Raw genomic sequence first — 21,108 nt, forward strand, 5'->3', positions numbered from 1 at the left:
AGGTAAATATATGGTCTGGGTACTTTACTCTTCGGAGGGTTGGTGTGGACTTGTTGGGCTGAAGGGCCTGTTTCCGTACTGTAGGGACTCTAATCTAGACCCATAACTTTGAATGCTATGACACTTCAAGTGTGATAGCCAATTTACACACAGCAAGCTCACACAAAATAGCATTGAAATGAATGATCAGATAAAATGAGTGTGGGGTGGCGGTATATGTTGACCAAGATACCAGGGGAGATATTTTTTCTTCTATGAAATAATACCACAGGAGTTTTTACGTCCACCTGAGAGAATGGGTAAGCACTTGGTTTAATGTCTCATCCAAAAATATACCACTTTGACAGTTCAGCACTCCCTCAGAACTGGAGCTGAATGTCAGTCTCAATTACACACGAAGTGTCTGGAACAGGATTTGAACATATAACCAATTTGTTACCGAAGGCCAACGGGAACTCAATTCCCATTGTGAATAACGAGGGATCCGGGTCCAGGTTTTCACTTTTAAACAGAGAGCTGGCTGCGGGTGACAGGGCGTTGAAAAGAATGGGTGTCATCTGCTGTTAGAACAATGAAGCTCAAGTCATTTATATTTACAAATGCAGCCAGACTGAAGGGGTATAAGCAGATGTTTGAAATCCATCTGCCTCCCTCCTAATAAGAGTTGGTCATTGTGTACTTCGTCATCTCTCAACTTCTTTATACTCGGAGAGCTTATTATGGAGTCCAGGAGGCCACCTACAAACAGCAAATAATATTTAGGTGGCATGTTTATCAGAATAAAATATCCAACGGCATGTCACAGAAACACATAATAGACAAGATTTAACAGCAAGCTCCATAAGAAAATACTGGGAAAGGTGGCATGAAGCTTATTCATAGAGGATGGTTTTAGTGGACATATCGAAGGCGGAGGGATGTGGGAAGCTATTCCAGAGCTGAAGGAACAGCCACCAAGGGATGAGGAGAGCAATGGAAATTTGGCATCCACCAGAGGCCAGGATGGGTGGAGGGCAGAAAACATGGAGCGTTGTAGGGCTGGAGGAGGGCAAAGAGGGACTTACCACAAGATGCTGATGTTAAATCGAGGTTTGTATCCGACTTACAAGTCATCCTACATTGCTGATGCTAAAATGTCTTGACCTTCCGATTTAGGATTAATCTCTGAAAGACAAAAAAGACTTGCATTTTGATAGTAACATACAAGAGACTGCACTCCTCAAAGTGATATGCCGTCGCTGTTATAATGTGGGAAACACAGCATTCAATTTACACACAGCAAGTTCCCACAAACAGTAATGACCAGATAACCTATGTTTTTTTAATGGTATCAGTTGAATAAATGTTGGCTGGCTCAGTCACCAGGGAAAATTCCTGCTACTGTTCTTCAGGCCTTTCTTTACTTCTACCAGTTAGGGTCTCCGGTTAATGTTACATCCGGAAGATGGTACCTTTGGTAGTGCTACGTGCCCTCAGTACTCAGTAAGGGAGATCAGGGCAGGATTTATACACTTTTAATGGTAGGGTCTTGAGGACTGTTGCTGAACAAAGAGTCACTTGGAGTGCAGGTGCATAATTCCTTGAAAGTGGAGTGACAGGTAGACAGGATAGTGAAGTAGGCGTTTGGTATACGTGCCTTCATTGGTCAGTGCGTTGAGTGTAGGAGTTGGGAGGTCATGTTCTGGCTGTACAGGACGTTGGTTAGGCCACTTTTGGAATACAAGCCATTCTGGTATAACGTGCGATTCGTCAACACAGATTGGCTATAAAGCAATGATGAATTGTGGACACTGTTTGGATATCGCAAACTTTGTACTGAATGGGTTAAGTGAATTTCTGTAGTAATTTTCTACAGCATGACCTTCTATAGTTGAGACTGAAGAGGAATATAACTGTCACATTATACCAGAACACGCTGTATTGCATTCAATTCTGGTCTCCCTGCTATAGGAAGGATGTTGTTAAACTTGAAAGGGTTCAGAAATGATTTACAAGGATGTTGCCAGGGTTGGAGGGTTTGAGCTATTGGAAGAGGCTGAATAGACTGGGGCTGTTTGCCCTAGAATGTCAGAGACCGATCTTAAAGAAGCTTATAAGATCATGAGGAGCGTGGATAGGGTAAAAGCCAATGGCCTTTTCCTTGGGTAGGGTGTTCAAAACTAGAGGGCATAGACTTAAGGTGAGAGGGGAAAGAGTTAAAAGGGATCTAAGGGGCAACTTTTTTACACAGTGTGTATGAAATGAACTGTCAGAGGAAGTGGTGGAGACTGGTACAGTTACAACATGTAAAAGGGCACATGAATAGGAAGGTTTTAGAGGGATAAGGGTTAAATGCTGGCAAATAGGACTAGATTAATTTAGGATATATGGTTGGTATGGACAAGTTGGACTGAAGGGACTGTTTCCGTGCTGTACAGTTCTATGACCCGGTGAGTGAAACAGCAAAGATGGTAACCACCATTTGCAAAGCTCCTGAGTCCACAAGACACAATCAGGACAGTCTGAACTGAGGGGCCAGAAAGAGTTTCAAAGGAATGTTTCCCAAGGATGAGCAGCAGCTGCATTGTGCCCAGGAATATTGCTTAGACATTCTCGTTACCTGAGATGAATTCAGACAAGTCATATGAATGTGCTCCCATCAATCAGCCATCATCTGCTGCCTCAAATATTTCTCTATAACGATCCCTGAACGGCCCATTGATATAATTGCCCGTTCTGCAGATCCTCCTATCGATTGCCATCAATGAGATGTTAATTACCTCAGTCAGAACAGACTCTCCATTGTCACATTGTAACTGACTGTTTAACTAAGGGAATCCCAGGACAGTTCAATTACATCCAGAGGACACTACACAGTTCTGATTTTTCTCACAGAAGATTGCGCGCCCAAAGAAAATATTCCCAGCACAGGACAGTTGTCTCTTTCAGCTGGATGTCAATGAGAAGAACTGCACAGCACTGATGAGGTAGCATTAATGCAGTAATTGAGGAATTATAGAGAATCTGGCAGAGTAAATGAAGCATTGAAACATAGAAAATAGGTGCAGAAGGCCATTCAGCCCTTCGAGCCTGCACGGCCATTCAATATGACCATGGCTGATCAAGTAATCACAGTAGTAGACAGTAATAGAGTCATAGAGATGTACAGCATGGAAACAGACCCTTCGGTCCAACCCGTCCATGCCGACCAGATATCCCAACCCAATCTAATCCCACCTGCCAGCACCCGGCCCATATCCCTCCAAACCCTTCCTATTCATATACTCAACTTTTCAAAGATGCAACTGTACTGGCCTCCACCACTTCCTCTGGCAAGTGCTGGTAAAGCACAGCAGGTCAGGCAGCAACCGAGGAGCAGGAGAATCGACGTTTCGGGCATAAGCCCTTCATCAGGAATGAGGTTTGTCGGCCAAGGTGGTCTGATGAGGGGCTTATATCCGAAACGTCAACTCTCCTGCTCCTCGGATGCTGCCTGGCCGGCTGTGCTTTTCCAGCACCACACTCTCGACTCTGATCTCCAGCATCTGCAGTCCTCACTGTCTCCTAGGCAATCTCAGTATCCCATTCCCTCCCCATACCCCTTGATCCCTTTAGCTACAAGGGCCATGTCCAATCTATCTAATGAACTGGCCCCAACAGCTTCCTGTGGGAGAAAATTCCACAGGCTCCCAATTCCCTCAATGACAAAATTCTTCCTCATCTCAGTCCTGAATGGCTTCCCCCTTATTCTGTGACTCCTAGTTCTGGACTGCCCCAACATCAGGAACATTCTTCCCACATCTAGCCTGTCCTGTTCCATCAGGATTTTATATGTTTCTGTGAGATTCTCCCCTCATTCTTCCAAATTCAAGTGAGTACAAGCCCAGTCGATCCAGTCTTTCTTTATAGGTCAGTCCATCCAATCTGCATGTCCAGAGCATCCAGTGGAAAACTATACAGACACAGGGAAAACATACAAACTCGATTCAGACAGTCACCCAAGGCTGGGATCAAACCCAGGTAGCTGGAGCTGTGAGGTACCGATGCTAACCACTAAGCCACCTTGCAGCACCCTACTCCTGTACTCAAATCTTCTCACTATGAAGGCTAGCCGATAACTTTATTTTTTCTCAATTTATAATTTTTTAATTTTCTGCCATTCTCCAACTTTTGCACAAAAACAGGTCATTAACTTCCCATCAAAACCCTCCCAAAAATTACCATTGCATCTTACCAGTAGTTGGCAACTTATAAAACGACACTCTAATATCTCTACATATAATGTGATAATCGTTTAACAGGAAAAAAGTTGAGTAAGTTCTTTTTCATTTGGAAAGGAGAGGATTGCATGTCAAGCTAGGCTTTTCAGTTTTGTGGGGCTAAAATCCCGGAGAACAGAAATTAAAATGTCCACTTGGGAGTTTGACATTTAAATCTGAAAGCTGCCTTCTTCAACAGTGCAGCACTCCCTCAGTACTGCAGGGAGGCATCAGCCTAGATTATTATGGTCAAGTCAGCACAGGTTTACTGTATTATACAACATATGAAAAATTACTTTGATAAAATGTTTCAGATTAAGGGGTGAAACATAGAGCCATCTAAAATCATAAAACAAAGGGACAGGTTCAATCGAAACCAATTGCTCCTAGTTATCGGATGAGGAAAATTGGAGAGAGCATAGACACAAGATTAGACAGAACAGCTCGTCTTCGGAGAGTGGAAAAATCATTTTCACAGAGAGAGAGAGAGCTACGGGCTTGCAGAATACACTTTCAGAGTTAATGATTGAAACACAAACTATGTCAACATCCAAGATTTGATTGGAGGGAGGGCGAGTGGGAAGGGATCGTTGAAGGCTTCCGAAAATAGGGTGCATAAACGTGATTAGAGCAATTTGCAGAAAGGGAGCATGGGTGCTGACAGAAACTGGATGGGCAGAATGGCCTACCTCAGTGTTAAAACTCCATGTGTTTTTTTATATGCCTCTAAGCAATGTATGAGCTTTTAAGGATCCATCTAAAAATAACCAAACTAATATTTGGTCTGCATTGAAATGGAAGGTAATTGTGGTAAGTTTAATCATCTTTTGCCTAATGGAACACAGTGGTGCCTCAGGCATTGTCATGGTACCAGTGTCTATGCAGTAATTTATTACAATGCAAAGCCACAACAGGATTAGCTCCTCATAAGGTACCGCAGATGCTGGAAATCTGAACCAGCACAGAGCATGCTGGAGAAACTCAACAAGTCTGGCAGCATCTGTGGAGAGAAAAGCAGAGTTTTGAGTCCTTCACATAATGGTTCTTGTTTTATAAGAAAACTGCTTGCCATAAACGGCCACCAGATACATGGGACTCAACATAGAACAGTACGGCTCAGGAACAGGCCAGTCGGCTCACGATGTTGTGCCAAACATGACGCCAAATTAAACACATCGCTTTCGCCTACTCCATATCTCTCCAGTCCTTGCATCAAGGAATCTGTTATGAAATGGGACTGAATGTGGTGGGGTTGCAGACCTGATTAGATTCCTCTGTACTGGAATCAGTGACCCTGGCATCTTACCATCCTCCCGGAATGGGTGGGAGACTTGGTTCAGAATAGGTGGGGCTGTTGGTTCAGAGCTCCCCCAGCGGAAAAATGGCACTTTTGACCAAGCAGCATTCCTTTGTTACTGAGTCACAGAGCAGCTTGGTTTACACATTGAAACATCGGTGTGCTCCTCAAGCCCATTGACCCCGAAGTAAGTGGGATTACTGCAGCGAAACTGACTTGTTTTGGAAAGCAGGATTGAAAAAAACGGGCAGAAAAATCTCTAAGCATTTGCAAGCAGCATGGTGTTTTAAAAAGTACGCTCACTGCAGTAAAGTGTAAAATACAACAGCCAATTTAGACACAGCAAGCTCCCACAACATAATAATAAACAGATCATCTGTACTATTGCACTATCGATAAATATTGGCCAAGGCATGAGAGAGAGCTGCCTGGCCCTACCTAGGATTATTACTGTCTGATCTTCTCTGAAAGCACTGATAGTCACCTCTAACAGTCTGACACTGAGAATATGGTCAGCGTAGATTCTACCCTCAACTCTCTGTGGAACTTGAAGCCACGATCTTCCGGTAAGACACAACAGCAATCCACACTGAACATTTACTGTTACCAATCAAGCTCTTGGGAAACATTTCCCCTGTTTATCTTTGGAAGTCAGGCAGTGAAGCCTGGTTCCTTCATCAATCTTTTGGTCACCCAGCCTCATATCACAGTGCCACTGACCTGGGACAGTGCAGTGAGTGCAGAACTCAATGGAACTTGATGCATGAAAGGACAGTCCAGCATAGTTTCCAATTACTTCAAGTTTATGAACAAGCGTAGGTCATTCGGCCCATTAACCCTGCTATGCCATTCAATTTGTGATCGATAATCATTAATTAACACCATTTAACCCCCTCTCACAAACACCACCATATCCAGAAATTTGTTGATTTCTGTTTTGGAACCTTTTTCTCTCTATTCATTCATGGGATGTGAGAGTTGCTGGTAGGGCCAGTATTTGTTGTCCATCCTTAATTTTGCCAGGTCCATTTCAGAAACAACCACATTGCTATGGGTCTGGAGTCACATGTAGGTCAGATCAAGTAAGGACAGTAGATTTCTTTCCCTAAAAGGCATTAGTGAACAATGTGGGTGTATGAACAAACAACTTTAGTTCCAAGCCTTATTTTGTTTTTAAGAAAATGCAAATTTCACTACCTGCTATGTTGGGATTTGAAGTCAGACCCCCACAGATCAAAAACCTGGGAATAAGGATTGCTTGCCCAGTCACATTAGGATTGTGCCTACTTATAGCTAAGGATTAAGCTTCCTAAGAAATCCAGGGTGGAACATTCCAACAATTTAGTACTCCTTAAGTGAAACATTTGAACATTATCCCTCAGTCATAGAGATGTACAGCACAGAATCAGACCCTTCGCTCCAACTCATCCATGCAGACCAGATATCCTAAATGAATCTAATCCCATTTGCCAATATGTGGCTCATATCCCTCCAAACCTTTCCTGTTCACATACCCATCCAGATGACTTTTGAATGTTATAATTGTACCGGCCTCCACCACTTTCTCTTTCATACACCCACCACCCTCTACATGGAAAAGTTGTGCTTAGATCCCTTTTAAGTCTTTCTCTTCTGGCCTTAAACCTATGCTGTCTGGTTTTGGACTCCTCTACCCTGGGAAAATGACCTTGGCTGTTCACCCTTTCCATGCCCCTCATGATTATGTAAACCTCTGTAAGGTCATTCCTCCATTTCCAATACTCCAGGGAAAATAGCCTCAGCCTATTCAGCCTCTCCCTATAGGTCAAACTCCCTAACTCTGGCAACTTCCTTACAATTTTTTTCTGTATCCTTCCAAGTTTAACAACATCTTTCCTATAACAGGGAGACCAGAATTGAAGGCAATATTCCAAAAGTGGTCAAACCAATGTCCTGTACAGCCGCAAGCTGAACTTCCAACTCCTATTCTCTGAGAGCTTATGTTTTCAAATAAACCTGTTGGACTATAACCTGGTGATTTTTGACCCTGATCAATAAAGGCAAGGGTACCAAATGCCTTCTTCACCGCCCTGTCCACCTGCAACTTCCCCTTCAAGAAAATGTGAACCGGCATTCCAAGGTCTCGTTGTTTGGCAACACCCCTCCCTAGATGGCCTTCCCATTATTCTGAGCCCTGGTGTTAGACTCTCCACCCTGGGAAAACAGCCTCCTTGCAGCCACCCTGTTGAGTTCTGTGAGAATTTTGTAAGTTTCTGTAAGATCTCCTCTCATTTTTCGACACTCTCGTGAACGCAGGCTGAGTTCCTTGAATCTTCAATGCTTGCAGAGAGTGAAAGATGAGGGGTCAGTCAGGAGAGAATTGGAATCGTTGAAACTGGACATAGCAGGGTCATAAGCAGACGTTCGCTGCACACAGGATTTCAGGACTGTCAAGTCTCATTTATTTTCACTGAAGTCACTCCTTTGAAGGGATGAGGAATGTAGTCTATTTCTGTGACTTGCTGGCAAGTAACATGCTCTATTCATTCCAACATATTTACATCCTTCAGCACTGTGAAACAATAACTCCAGATCCATTCACTGCAATGGATTCATGGTCCAGTATAAAAGGTAAACTCTGGCTCTATTCTGTTGACTTGTGTTTGCAGTCTACGTCATGAATCAAAAACAAATAATCTTCAGTTCTATTCAGACGAAGGAGTTTGCAATCTACGTCATTGAAGAACAAAGTGTCTGCGGCACTATTTATACCAAAACGGGCTTCCTATCTTAGTTGTTGTATTTTTGTACATAATGAACGTTCTCGATAACAAGCTCTTTTTACTGCTTGTCACTTTTCTCTTGCTGTCCTCCTCCTCTGCTGACTCTCTGCTGGGATGCAGTTCCACTAGCAGTGGGAGCCATCTGGCATTGCCATTATACTTGTCTGCAGTGCACATACACACACGCACACATGCACCTACGCACTCTGTGTCAGCTGCAGTCCAGTGGCAATAATCTTGTTTCTGAGTCAGGAAACTTGTCGATACTGGTCCAACTCCAAATGTCTTGAGCACAAAAGATTTGTCTCCTCTGTTATACTTCCACATAGACACCCCAAATATCAAACCCCTCAGTGTAGAGGGATGAACTGGTTCCCCTTGTTTAACACTGTCCCCCCAACGCATTGATCACAACAAGGTTAATTTACAAAGGATCCCTAGTTGTGGACCCCCCTTCTCCCAAACCCAATTAATTTATGCAATTATTATATAGAGTCATACAGTCATTCAGCACAGAAACAGACCCTTTGGTCCAACATGTCCCTGCCAACGATACATCCCAATCTGACCTTGTTCTATTTAGAGGCATACAGTCACATTCTAAAAGAAGATATCTGAACAACTGAACCAGGTTTCCTTGAATTAACAAAACAAATGAGTAGATTAGCTATTAAATGTGAGAAGAGCATACAGCACACATACACACAGATTTGGAATTAGAAGTACAAAACAAAGATATACACATCAGCTTCTCTGGTTGCTGTGTGAGCGTTGATAGTAGAACATCGATAGTTGGAACAAAGTTAAAAATCACACAACACCAGGCTAGAGTCCAACAGGTAGACTACAGCCTGGTGCTGTGTAATTTTTAACTTTGGCCACTCCAGTCCAATGCCGGCACATCCACATCATGGCTGGAACAGTCAATTCCAGCTTTTGGCAGGTTAGTTGTGATCTTTAGCATTGTTTCCTTTTGACAGTAATTTACAGGCAGTGCTCATTGTGAACAAGTCCTTTGACTGGCTTGTTGGTTAGCTGGCTTCTAGCATCCGGGATGAGAGAGCTACTTTACCTGCAACACAGGGGGGACTAGAGGATGGTTCTTTGGCTGTGACCTAGCACACTAGCATTCGAATCCAGACGAGCTCAGTAGACTGGTACACCTTCATCTACTAACGCACATAGACCAGCGTTGAAGTTGATTCCTTCTCTTACTTTTTTTTGACCCCTTTTGATGAACTCCTGAAATAAATAAAACCACAAAATAATTCTGCAAGAGGTAGTTTCTGCTGAGAAATGGGGAGATAGTTCACCCCATCATTATATCTTCCTGTTAACTCTCTGTCTTTCTGTCTGAAGTATCCCTGATACTCTTCAAGTGAGCCATTCCATGTTCTCTCACAGGGCTTTGCCAGACAGCACTGAATTTACCCTTTAGTCTATTTTCATATATAGCAACCCTATTGTTTTTTAAAAATTACAATTAAAAGTTAAAAATATCCATAATATTTGGGTTCTGATCCATCATCCACTCATTTGGGTGAGAAAGATAGCATGCATTTTTCAAAGTGGAGCAAGATAATGTGATAAAAGAACAAGACCTGAAATTTTAACTCAGTTTCTCACTCCACAGTGATCTCTGACCCTGTTTTTATTTCATAATTCCAGCATACCCAGTATTTTGCACTTCTGTTGTGAACATTTATTTTCTAGCCCAAAATAGATTATCCAGTCATTGTTGTGGTGTTATTATTAATGGGATCTTGCTGTGTCCAAATTGGCAGGTGTTTTATCCTACAACGGGACAGTGGCTTCACTTCTGATGGAATGTATTGGCTGCATCACTCTTTTTTAGTGCCTCCCAGTTGGACATGGCACTATATAAATGTTGAACATCTCAATGGAAAGAAGGCATCTCCAACAGTTCAGCACCACACCACTGGAGTATCAGCCAGGATTTCTCTAGAAAGTCCTTTATTGTAACTATTCTCTGGGTTAAGAAGTTTCTCTTGAGTTCCTTATCAATGACTATTTTATATTTATGGTACCAGTCTTTTGCTCTCCCACATGTGGAAATATTTTCTCAATTTTCATGAAACAAGAAACAGCCAATTCAAATTCATAGTGTTAAGTCAGTACAAATTTTAGTGACCTGTATTTACTTTTACAGGGTCCTGCTACACTCTATGTAAAGTGTCTGCTTACCTGACTTTGTATAAGATGCATCCTAACTTGATTTAGTCCTCTGGCCCTGATTGAAATGAGAAAAGGCAAGATAATGAGTCAGATTCTCTCACTGAAAAAAATGCTATCAAACGTCTCAAAGTCTATTAGCAAAATTGAACTTCCACAAAATTGCTGGCAGCCTTCAAACAATTTCAGCACTAATGTTCCTGATTTACTGGAAGTGATAGATTCAATGATCGTAAAGGCTTGTCAGTGGCCATTGTCGTAGGCCTCGATTGTCATTGATCCATCATTACTTCCCTTCTTCAGTAGATGTGTGATATTAGCTACCTTTCAATGTGTAGGAACTGTACAGAATCTTGGAAGATGGCACCCACGCATCCATTGTTTCTACGGCCATGTCCCTTAAACACTCTGGGATGTGGATTATAGGGTTTGGGGATTTATTGGCCTTCAATCCCATTAATATCCCCAACACCATTACCCTAGTCCCTTCAGTTCCTCCCTCTCACTAAACCCTGCTGTGGCCCTACATTTGTGGCATGTTTTTTGTGTCCTTCTTTGTGAATCAAAGCATGTATTTAGCTGGTCAGCCATCACTGTGTTCCCCATTACAAATTCACCTGTTTCTGACTGTCTTCACCAATGATTTTCTCTTCACATGCCTACAGAAGCGTTTGCAGTCAATTTTTATGTTCTGCATAAGCTTACACTTGGAGTCTACTTTTCCTTTCTTATAAATCCTTTTATTTTCCTTTGCTGAATTCCATCTGCTCCCACTACTCAGGTCTGTGTGCTTTTTTCTGGCCAATTTGGTCTCTTCCTTGTGTCTAACGCCATCTCTAAATTCCCTTGTATGAGACAGTTTGGCCACCTTTCCGATTTTATTTTTGTACTGGACAGGAACAGACAATTGTTGCAGTTCACCCATATGCCTTTTAAATGTTTACTATTGCCTTTTCACTATCATGCCTTTAAGTAATATTTCCCAATCTATCGTAGCCAACTCATGCCTCTTACCATGGCATGGATGTGTCGGTTAGGTGGATTGGCCATGCTAAATTACCCACAGTGCGCAAGGATGTGTAGGTTAGGTGGATTGGCCATGCTAAGTTACCCATAGTGTGCAAGGATGTGTAGGTTAGGTGGTTTGGCCATGCTAAATTACCCATTGTGTGCAAGGATGTATAGGTTAGGTGGATTGGCCATGCTAAATTACCCATTGTGTGCAAGGATATGTAGGTTAGGTGGATTGGCCATGCTAAACTACCCATTGTGTGCAAGGATGTGTAGGTTAGGTGGTTTGGCCATGCTAAATTATCCATAGTGTGCAAGGATGTGTAGGTTAGGTATATTGCCATGCTCAGTTACCCATTGTGTGCAAGGATGTGTAGATTAGGTGGATTAGCCATGGGAAATACAGGGTTACAGGGATAGACTGGGGGGTGGCCGTGCTAAATTACCCATAGTATGCAGGGATGTGTATATTAGGTGGATTAGCTCGTGGTTAGGGAAATACAGGGTTACAGGGATAGAATCAGGGGATGGCCATGCTAAATTACCTATAATGTGCAGGGATGTGTAAGTTAGGCGGATTAGCCATGGGAAATGCAGGGTTCCAGGGATAGAATAGGGGGCTGTGTCTAGGTGAAATGTTCTTCAGAAGGTAGATGTGGACTTGCTGGGCCGAGTAGTCTGTTTCCACATTGTGGAGATTCAATTCTATTAAAGTCAGCCATAATTATAGATTTTCCTTTATTTCAGTCTCTAATGTTTTGGTAAATGCTCTTCTCAACATCACCCCTACAGTTTGGGGACCGATGTACTACCCACACTAATGTTTATTGCTCCTTAATATTGCTCGGCTCTACCCTGACATGTTCCATATCATTGGATCTGATATCTTTCCTCGCTATGGTGTTCGATTTTCCTCTTTAACCCAGCAATACAACTCCACCACCTTTTCCTTTTTATCTGTCCTTCCTAATTGAATACCCCTAAACATTCAGTTCTCATCCCTGGTCACCTTGCAGCCACGTCTCTCTAATCCTGACTGTGTGACACCTGCTTTCAACTGTTTTCACAACTAATTCATCCACTTTATTGCAAATGCTTGTCACATTAAGGCACAAAACCTTAATGTCTTTTTAACTTGTCTTTTAAAGGCTTGTCTTTTTAACATTACTTATCGATTCCCATTCTTTTTCACTGTGTTCCGGTTTGATCTTGGCCCTTGATTTCTTTGCCTATCACTTTTCTTATTCCCCTTTCTGTCTTTTCTTCTTGTCCTCGCTTCCTCTTCCGGACTCCTTGCATACATTCCCATCCCCCTGCCATTTTAAAAGCCTTCCCAACTACTTGAGCAATTATTCACCCCTAAGACATCAGTCCCTGACCTGTCTAGATATAACCGATCCAATTTGTACTGGGCCCATCTCTCCTAGAACTTGTCCCAATATCCCAGGAATCTGAAACCTTTTCCCTTGCACTATGTATTCATCTGATATACCCTGCTATTTCTACTCTGACTAGCACTTAACACTGATAGTAATCCAGAGATCACTACCTTTGAGGTCCTACTTTTCAACTTACTTCCTAACTCCATATACCCTACTTTTAGGACCTCATCTCTATTGTCATCTGTACTATCTGTATCAACATGTGTCACAACCATTGGCTGTTCACTTTCGCTCTCCAGAATATTGTTTGGAGACATCCTTGACCCAAACACCAAGGAGGCAACATACCATATGTGAACACAGAAACTCCTACTCGTGCCCCTTCCAATTGAATCCCCAATAACATTTTGCACTCCTACACCTTTTCCTCCTCCTCAATGCAAGAAAGCCAATCATAATGCAACAAATTTGACCGTTGTTACTTTCCGCTGAGAGGCCATTCTCCCGAAAACAGTATCTTCAGTGATCAATCTGTTTTGCAAGGGAATTGCCGCAGGAGACTCCTGTACTGCCTGCCTGATCCTCTAACTCTGTGCGGTGGTTAGCCATTCCCTTCCTACTTGTGGTGTTTTAGCCCGCATTCCCTACATCTGCTATCCACCATATTCCCTGCCTTGCAGATGCTCCACAGTGTCCCTGCCTGCTGTTCCAGCTCGAAGATCCAGACTTCTAGGTGTTGGAAATGAATACATTTACCACACAGTTCTGAGCTTTGGAAACGATCCTGGCTTCCTATATAGACCAGGAAGAACATAGGATGGCTTTGAGCTGACCTGCCATGAATTATGTCTTTTAAATTAAACATTTTGGCAGATGCTTAATTTTAAATAATACCAATCATTCCTTTTCTTTGTTCCTTGTTGCTACAGTATCATAGAATCCCTACAGTGTGGAAGCAGGCCCTTCAGCCCATCGAGGAGAAAGTGAGGACTGCAGATGCTGGGGATCAGAGTCAAGAGGGTGCTGCTGGGAAAGCGCAGCAGGTCAAGCAGCATCCGAGGAGCAGGAGAATCGACATTTCAAGCATAAGCTCTTCATCAGCAATGTATTTCTGATAAGATGTCAATCAAGGCTCTACCCACTCAAAAGTGGGCTACACATTATTTCGGAGACAAGCAGGTACATTCTCCCAAGTAAAAGCAAATTGCTGCCGACACCAGAAATCTGAAACAATGCTGGAGAAACTCAACAGGTCTGGCAGCATCTGTGGAGAGAGAAAAACAAGTGAACGTTTTGAATCAGATGTGATTTCTTCAAAACTGAATCGATTCATTCCTCTTTCAGCATTCTGAAGAAGAGTCATACCTGACTTAAAATGTTCACTCCATTTCTCTCTCCACAGACGCTGCCATAGCTGTTGAGTTTCTGCAGCATTTCCTGTGCTTGTTTAAAGTTCTTCCCAATGCATTGATCAATATTTGTCTTGGGTCACAAATGATCTGGTCATTTTTACGTTGCTGTTTGTGGGATCTTGCTGCGCACAAATGGTTGTTGTACCTCCAACATTACTACACTTCAAAATGTACTTCACAGGACGGAAAGCACCTGGAGACCTCCTGTGGTCATAGATGATGCTATCAAAATGCAATTACAATCTATTAGATTTAACATTTTCTCAGTTGCAAAGCTCCATGATGGTAGACTTTTCCTTTAAGATTCAATGCAATAAGAACAATTAATTAATTTGCAACAGTCAGTGATAATTCAAAAAATAATTATTTTCTTCAAATTGCCACAGGAGCAGTAAGGTACAGTGTATGATCCGTCTGTAATGAGGTTTGACTGGGACCATTATTTCCCACTCAAACTGATTATCTTAACAGAGAGATGGGTTTTTGTTCAAATTATCTGTAATGAGTTAAAAAGAGAACATTTCAAATGTTAAAAAAACTTGGAATAAAAATGGAAATTGCTCAAAATAGCCAGTAGGGCCACTTACTGATTATAAATAGAAATGACAGGCCAGTATTGAGTATAAACCTGTGTCGCTGTGCTGCATACTTTTAAGAATCAAACACAATCATTCCTACATATTACACTGTATCATGCTGTCCCACGAACAAAATAAAATTGAGAGCAGATTCTTGCTCAAGACTGTAATTCAATTCACAAAAACCAGGATAAAAATCTCAAGGGTGAAACCCCTTAACCTTGATGATCATTGAAAGATATGAGTTTCTGTCAGTGCCCAACTGTGTTATACTGACCAAGGTAATTCTGACCAGTTCAGGACCACTGAGTCAGCTGGGTCTACACAACTGGTCTCAGTATCGATGTAGGTGTTAGATTGGGGAGTGCAACAATCCAGTGACTCTCCTGCTGGGCAGTGACTCTCCTGCTGGGCAGTGACTCTCCAGCTGGGCAGTGACTGTCCTGCTGGGCAGTGACTCTCCTGTTGGGCAGTGACTGTCCTGCTGGGCAGTGACTCTCCAGCTGGGCAGTGACTCTCCTGCTGGGCAGTGACTGTCCAGCTGGGCAGTGACTCTCCAGCTGGGCAGTGACTGTCCTGTTGGGCAGTGACTGTCCAGCTGGGCAGTGACGGTCCTGCTGGGCAGTGACTCTCCTGTTGGGCAGTGACTCTCCTGCTGGGCAGTGACTCTCCAGTTGGGCAGTGACTCTCCTGCTGGGCAGTGACTCTCCTGCTGAGCAGTGACGGTCCAGCTGGGCAGTGACTCTCCTGCTGGGCAGTGACTGTCCAGCTGGGCAGTGACTCTCCTGCTGGGCAGTGACTGTCCAGCTGGGCAGTGACTCTCCTGCTGGGCAGTGACTGTCCAGCTGGGCAGTGACTCTCCAGCTGGGCAGTGACTGTCCAGCTGGGCAGTGACTCTCCTGCTGGGCAGTGACTGTCCTGCTGGGCAATGCGGGTCTGTATGTGTTGAGTGAGAAAGACAGCATGAAAGTAGGTTTTGTGTGTGTCTGTGAGTGTGTGAGTGTCTCTGTGTGTGAGACAGCGTGTGTGTTTGCGTGTGTATGTGTGTGAGCAGGAGTGTGAGTGTGTGTGTTTGGGTCTGTGTGTGTTTGTGTGTAAGAGCAAGTGTGTGTGAGAGAGTGTGTGCATGCGAGAGTGTGTGTGTGTGTGTGTGCACGTGTGTGTTCATCCCACAAAAGAAGGATGGTAACCACTAACAGTAGGTAACTGTACCCAGAGGTTCTAGCATGGGGAGGCTCCTGCACTGCAGCTGCCACATTGCTCTAGTTGAGCAGGAAGTTTGTCCCCCACCTTACTGACTACCATACCATTTCCAGGTTGGCAATCAGCCTGCGTTGGTCACATTACAAGCCATGTTCTTTAACCAAAAGCTCCTAACGTAGGCTTAGAACTCTGAGCTTCCGACCCACCATAAGAGCTCCAACTGGGGCTTGACTGCTAAACTGAAAACCATTCTGTTAGAATTAGCATTAGAATTATTGTCACATGTAATCAAATGAGAACAGTGAAAGATTTACAAGTCGCTACTTACCTTAGGTACAAAGGTACCTAGGTCAACATTCTTAAGCACAAGTTGTTAGGGAAAAAAAGTTACTCACACACTGAGAGCTGGTCAGCTGATGAGAGATGTGGGGCAGCTCTCACTCAGAGTGTCAGCTGGGGCTCGGTTAAATTGGCTGCTGAGTCAGGAACGTTGTGGGTTCAAGTCCTGATTCCTAGACTTTGAGTACAACACCTCGGCTGACAATCCCAGCAAGGTCAAGGTGAAGTGCTTCACTGTTGCATGTACAGTTTCTGACAAGGCATTAAACTGGTCCACTGTCAGGGAGGATGTTAAACATCCCATAGTGCTATTTTGAAGGAAAGCATGTTCTCCTTGGTGTCCTGGGCCTTAATCACCCTTCAATAAATGTCACTGAGATTAACTATATGTTCATTATCTGTCTGTGGGAGTTTGTTGTGCAGAAGGTAACTCCCACATTCTCGACATTACAACAGCGACTACACTCAAAAAAGGTTTCCCGCTGGCTGTAAAGTGCTTGCTGATCTCTGATGATTGTCAAGGTTGCTACATAAATGCAATTCTTTCTTTTTGTAGCACAGGAAACCTGCAAGACACTGAAGGAAATGAAAAGGAGTGAAGGACTGGAGGGAGAGTTTCAATCTTTCCAGATGGTTGAAATGCAAATCGATAGCTTTTTTTCCTCTTAATCAGGCAAACATCTTTTAAAAAAAATTTTTAAATATGCTATAAAATGAAAGCAAAATACTGTAGATGCTGGAAATCTGAAATGGGGGTCTGAAAAGGACCACTGGATTCGAAATGTTAACTCTGCTTTCTCTCCACAAATGCTGTCAGACTTGTTGAGTTTCTCTAGCAATTTCTGTTTCTATTTGAGGCTGAGATAGATAGATTCTTGACCCATAAGGAAATTAAGGATTACAGGCAAAGGCCAGGAAAATGACGCGAGGAATGTCAGATCAGCCACGATCCTAATGAATGAGACAAAAAAAACTGTAGATGTTGGAATCCAAATTAGAGTATACTGCAAGGCAGGCAGCTTCAGAAGTTGGAGACTTCCCCACCTCCTGATGCTGCCTGGCTTGCTGTGTTCTTCAAACCTCCTGCTTGTCTAGTTACGATCCCAGTGAATGGTGGAGTAGGCCTGAGGGGCTGAATGGCCTCCAACTGTTTCCATTTCAATGGCTCTTCTTCAAAACTCCACAAATTAGGTTCTGAAGAAGAGCCAGGCGAGACTTGAGAGGTCAACTCCGTTTTCCCCTTCCACAGATATTGCCAGACCTGCCGAGCTTCTCTTTTTTTTGTGAGTTTCTCCTGCACCCTCTCCTATTAAATACCTGATAGCTTCACAGATAAATGCTACAAATAATGCATTGTGTGTGACTAATGTGTTCCGAATCAGAATTGCTGGACTTGAAACATTAACTTTGCCTCTCTCTCTCTCTCCACAGATGCTGAGATTTTTCCAGCAATTTCTGTTGTTTCTGATTTCCAGCATCCCCAGTTCCTAATGCTGGAGATCACAGCATCTATGGAGAGAGAGCAAGCTAAGGTTTTGAGTCTGAATGATTCTTCATCAGAGCTGATGTGCCAACGATGCTGCCTGACTCACTGTGATCTCCAGCATTTGTTGCTTTCAGTATACAGATTCCAGCGTCTGCAGTAATTTGTTTTACGTGAACGACTCTGTTGCTGCGTTTTGTTTTCGCGTTTCCCTGTCCTGTTGAGTGGAGGAGGTTCTGACGCCTGGTATTAGGTTTGACTCCCTGATCCACATTCCAGAGAAAGTCTGTGCCGGGTGTTGAGACTGGCTTCAGGAGCCCTATATTAAGAGTGGCCGAGGCAGCCGAGTGAACATCTTTTGTTGCTTAATCGTTCCGAGTTTGCGGCGCATGATCTTTTAGCTTAGCAGCGCAAATATATATATATATATATATATAGGGAGAGAGACATAAGGAAGAGTGCAGCTGAGAATAGTCTGCATACAGACACATATAAAGAGGAGTTGGTGAATGTGCAAAGGCAGGAAAGCAGAATAATCAATATTATTCTCTTTCTTTGCCCAGAGATCAGTGAAAGGAGCACAGGAGCACAGAAAGTGCATTTATTGCAAAAGAGGTAAGTTACAAATTGTACAGATTTTCAGTCTTGGCTCAAAGAAAGGGTTGGATAAAGTTGCTCTTGGGAGAATGCATGGAGTTGCGAACTGTCCAGTTTGTACGTTTTGCAGTTGTTGTGATCGTTTGGTTTTTTTTTCTCATTGCCTTCTTTCATTCACAAGTGCATTTATTTATTTCCTAACCCCTTCCCTATCTGCATTGAAGTTGGAGGGGCGATGGCCGAGCGTATGATGAGCCACGGACGTTTCCCGGAGGGGCACAGCGGGCTTCACGTCCGGCGGATGAGTCTGAACCCTTACCCCCAGCACCAGCACGCCTACAGCGGCATGATGAGTGAGCACCCGGCCGCTACCTCCTTGCTGCATTACCCTGGACCCAGCAACGTGAACACCTCCAGTGGGAGCATGAGGCATGCACTGGTCCCTGGCAGCAGACAAGGGGGTCCGGTTGGTCATCTGAATAGCATGCCCCCCAGCATCAGGTACACATCTAGACAGCAACAGCAGCAGCAGCAGCAACATCACTCACATCCTCCCCATCCCCAGTATATGGGACAAGCAGTGGCTGGGAGCAGCCCTGCAGCACAGCTTGCAGCGAGCATGCATTTACAAAAGCTGACCAACCAATACTACGGCCACCAGCAGCAACACTACAGCATGACGGACCTGCATCCTGCTAGCGCCTTGGGTCACCACCAGCAGCAGCAGCAGCAGCAACAGTACAGGGAAGTAAAACATCACAGCTCTTCAATGACACCGAGTCACCACATGTCTGCAGCAATACTGCCCCCCAATGCCATAGACACTGACTTCATCGATGAAGAGGTCCTCATGTCCTTGGTGATTGAACTGGGTTTGGATCGCATCAAGGAACTGCCTGAACTGTGGCTGGGACAGAATGAGTTCGATTTCATGACTGACTTTGTTTGTAAACAGCAAACTAGTCGGGTGAGCTGCTAAAAGTGTGAACTGAAAAATGATTCTTGAAAGAGAAATGCAAAAAAAAAGGACTTCCATCTACTGAACTCAAAAGATTTATTCTTTGCAACGTGTGAGAGAGAGTGAATCTGATGTTTTAGATTTTAAATATCTGTTCATCAACTGAGTGACTTTTTTTTGTTAAATCATGTTGTTTGATAACTCATTCACTGCACATGTAACCACTCTCTACATGTAATTTTCCTTTTGACGTCTTTAATGGCCTGTTAAATGTTCCTTACAGAAAACTTAAATCAACCACTTAGAAAACAGTGGAGCACCCCCAGTCAGAAAATTTGATCACACAACTTGGTTATTTTTTGCAAAGCAGATTTTATTTTGAAAGAGAAATGTATGGGTATGTTTCAAATGTATTGAAGCAAAATTGTTGTGGGGAGAGAGAGCAATCTGTATAGTTTCCTCAAAAGCTTTGTGAAGACAGCTAATGGAATTATAATCACCATTCTTTTCTGTTTTAACCCTACCAAGATGTGCACAACAACAGTCTTTTAAATTTCATTGATATGTGGTATGATAATGTATGTATCAGTTTGATTCAGTTTGTTTTAAAATAATTTCAGTGAAGACACCCCCAGGCACTTTGGGTACTGTAACTTAAAACCAGTGACAATAGTCTTGACACAAAAGATATAACATTCCTTCAGCCTTGACTAGATTTTCTTGACTGTGTCCCCTTCCCTCCTCTCCCCCTCCCACACCTTCTGACTCTCAAATGTTAGGACATTGCAGAGTGGAATGTGTACACATGTGTTTGTGTGCATGTTTGTGTCTGTGTGCGATTAAAACATTTCTCAAAAGGTGGTTAAATTTTCTTTTTTAAAAAAACACCTTGTTTGCTGTTTACTTACCACTTCAATGTCGATTTATCGTTTACATGATATTCTGTGTTGAAGCCATTTTTTTTGAGGGGGAGGGAAGAGAAAAAAAATGGACAGTATTTTTTTACGAACTTAAATATTGCTGCAGAAATGTGTGTTTTCTTAATTTATTATTCAATGCTTCAATTATTTTGAGAAGGTTATAATAAAGACCCTGGAGATTACAGTAACTGTCAATGGTTAATCTTTTTGTCAAGAAATTTGTTTTCAGTGCTGTTGACAACATAGCCTTAAGTAGACTGGTGTTTTGCATCAAGTTACTATGTAACTTCTAGGAGTCGAGGAGGTGGGGGAGGGGATATAGTGGCTCTGGGAGGGGCACAAAAAAGCAAGAGAAGCAAATGGGATTCGTCCAATCATATCAGGATCACAAAAAGGCATTTCAGCTGAACCATTTTCTAGCTTTTTTTCAAGCAGCCTTTATTTTGTTTGCTTAGCGTTAACAGTTGGGAGATGAAGTGTGGGTTAAGAATATATCATGCCCCTCCAGCCCTCCCAACTCACTAGCTTCTGTTGGAGAGAGGTGTCTGTGTTGTAAAGGCACCGTTCATTGCCACCTCTTCATCTCTTGAGATGGCATTCTTCCTCTGAATGGCTTCAGGGTGAAATCTCTCCACGTGGCCTTATTAACATGTTCGGGGGTGGGGGAGACCGCTAACTGGTAACAGGACAATCTGCCAAACAGGAAGAGCCTTGTAATCCCTTTTGTCTGTGCAT

The 21,108-nt window shown here is 43.2% G+C and overlaps 1 protein-coding gene across 1 annotated transcript; it reads left to right on the top strand.

Moving 5' to 3' along the window:
* Positions 1-18,252: 18,252 nt before the first annotated feature.
* Positions 18,253-20,561, top strand: cited2 (Cbp/p300-interacting transactivator, with Glu/Asp-rich carboxy-terminal domain, 2). Its single transcript, XM_060830789.1, has 2 exons — positions 18,253-18,513; positions 18,720-20,561. The coding sequence occupies exon 2, from the start codon at positions 18,731-18,733 to the stop codon at positions 19,472-19,474; it is 744 nt and encodes a 247-aa protein (XP_060686772.1). The 5' UTR covers positions 18,253-18,513; positions 18,720-18,730; the 3' UTR covers positions 19,475-20,561.
* Positions 20,562-21,108: the final 547 nt, after the last annotated feature.

This window comes from Hemiscyllium ocellatum, chromosome 10 (assembly GCF_020745735.1).
Source record: "Hemiscyllium ocellatum isolate sHemOce1 chromosome 10, sHemOce1.pat.X.cur, whole genome shotgun sequence".
Lineage (NCBI taxonomy): Eukaryota > Metazoa > Chordata > Chondrichthyes > Orectolobiformes > Hemiscylliidae > Hemiscyllium > Hemiscyllium ocellatum.

Excerpts from the sequence above, each read along its gene's own strand:
- cited2 (XM_060830789.1), top strand. The coding sequence starts at position 18,731 with ATGGCCGAGCGTATGATGAGCCACGGACGTTTCCCGGAGGGGCACAGC.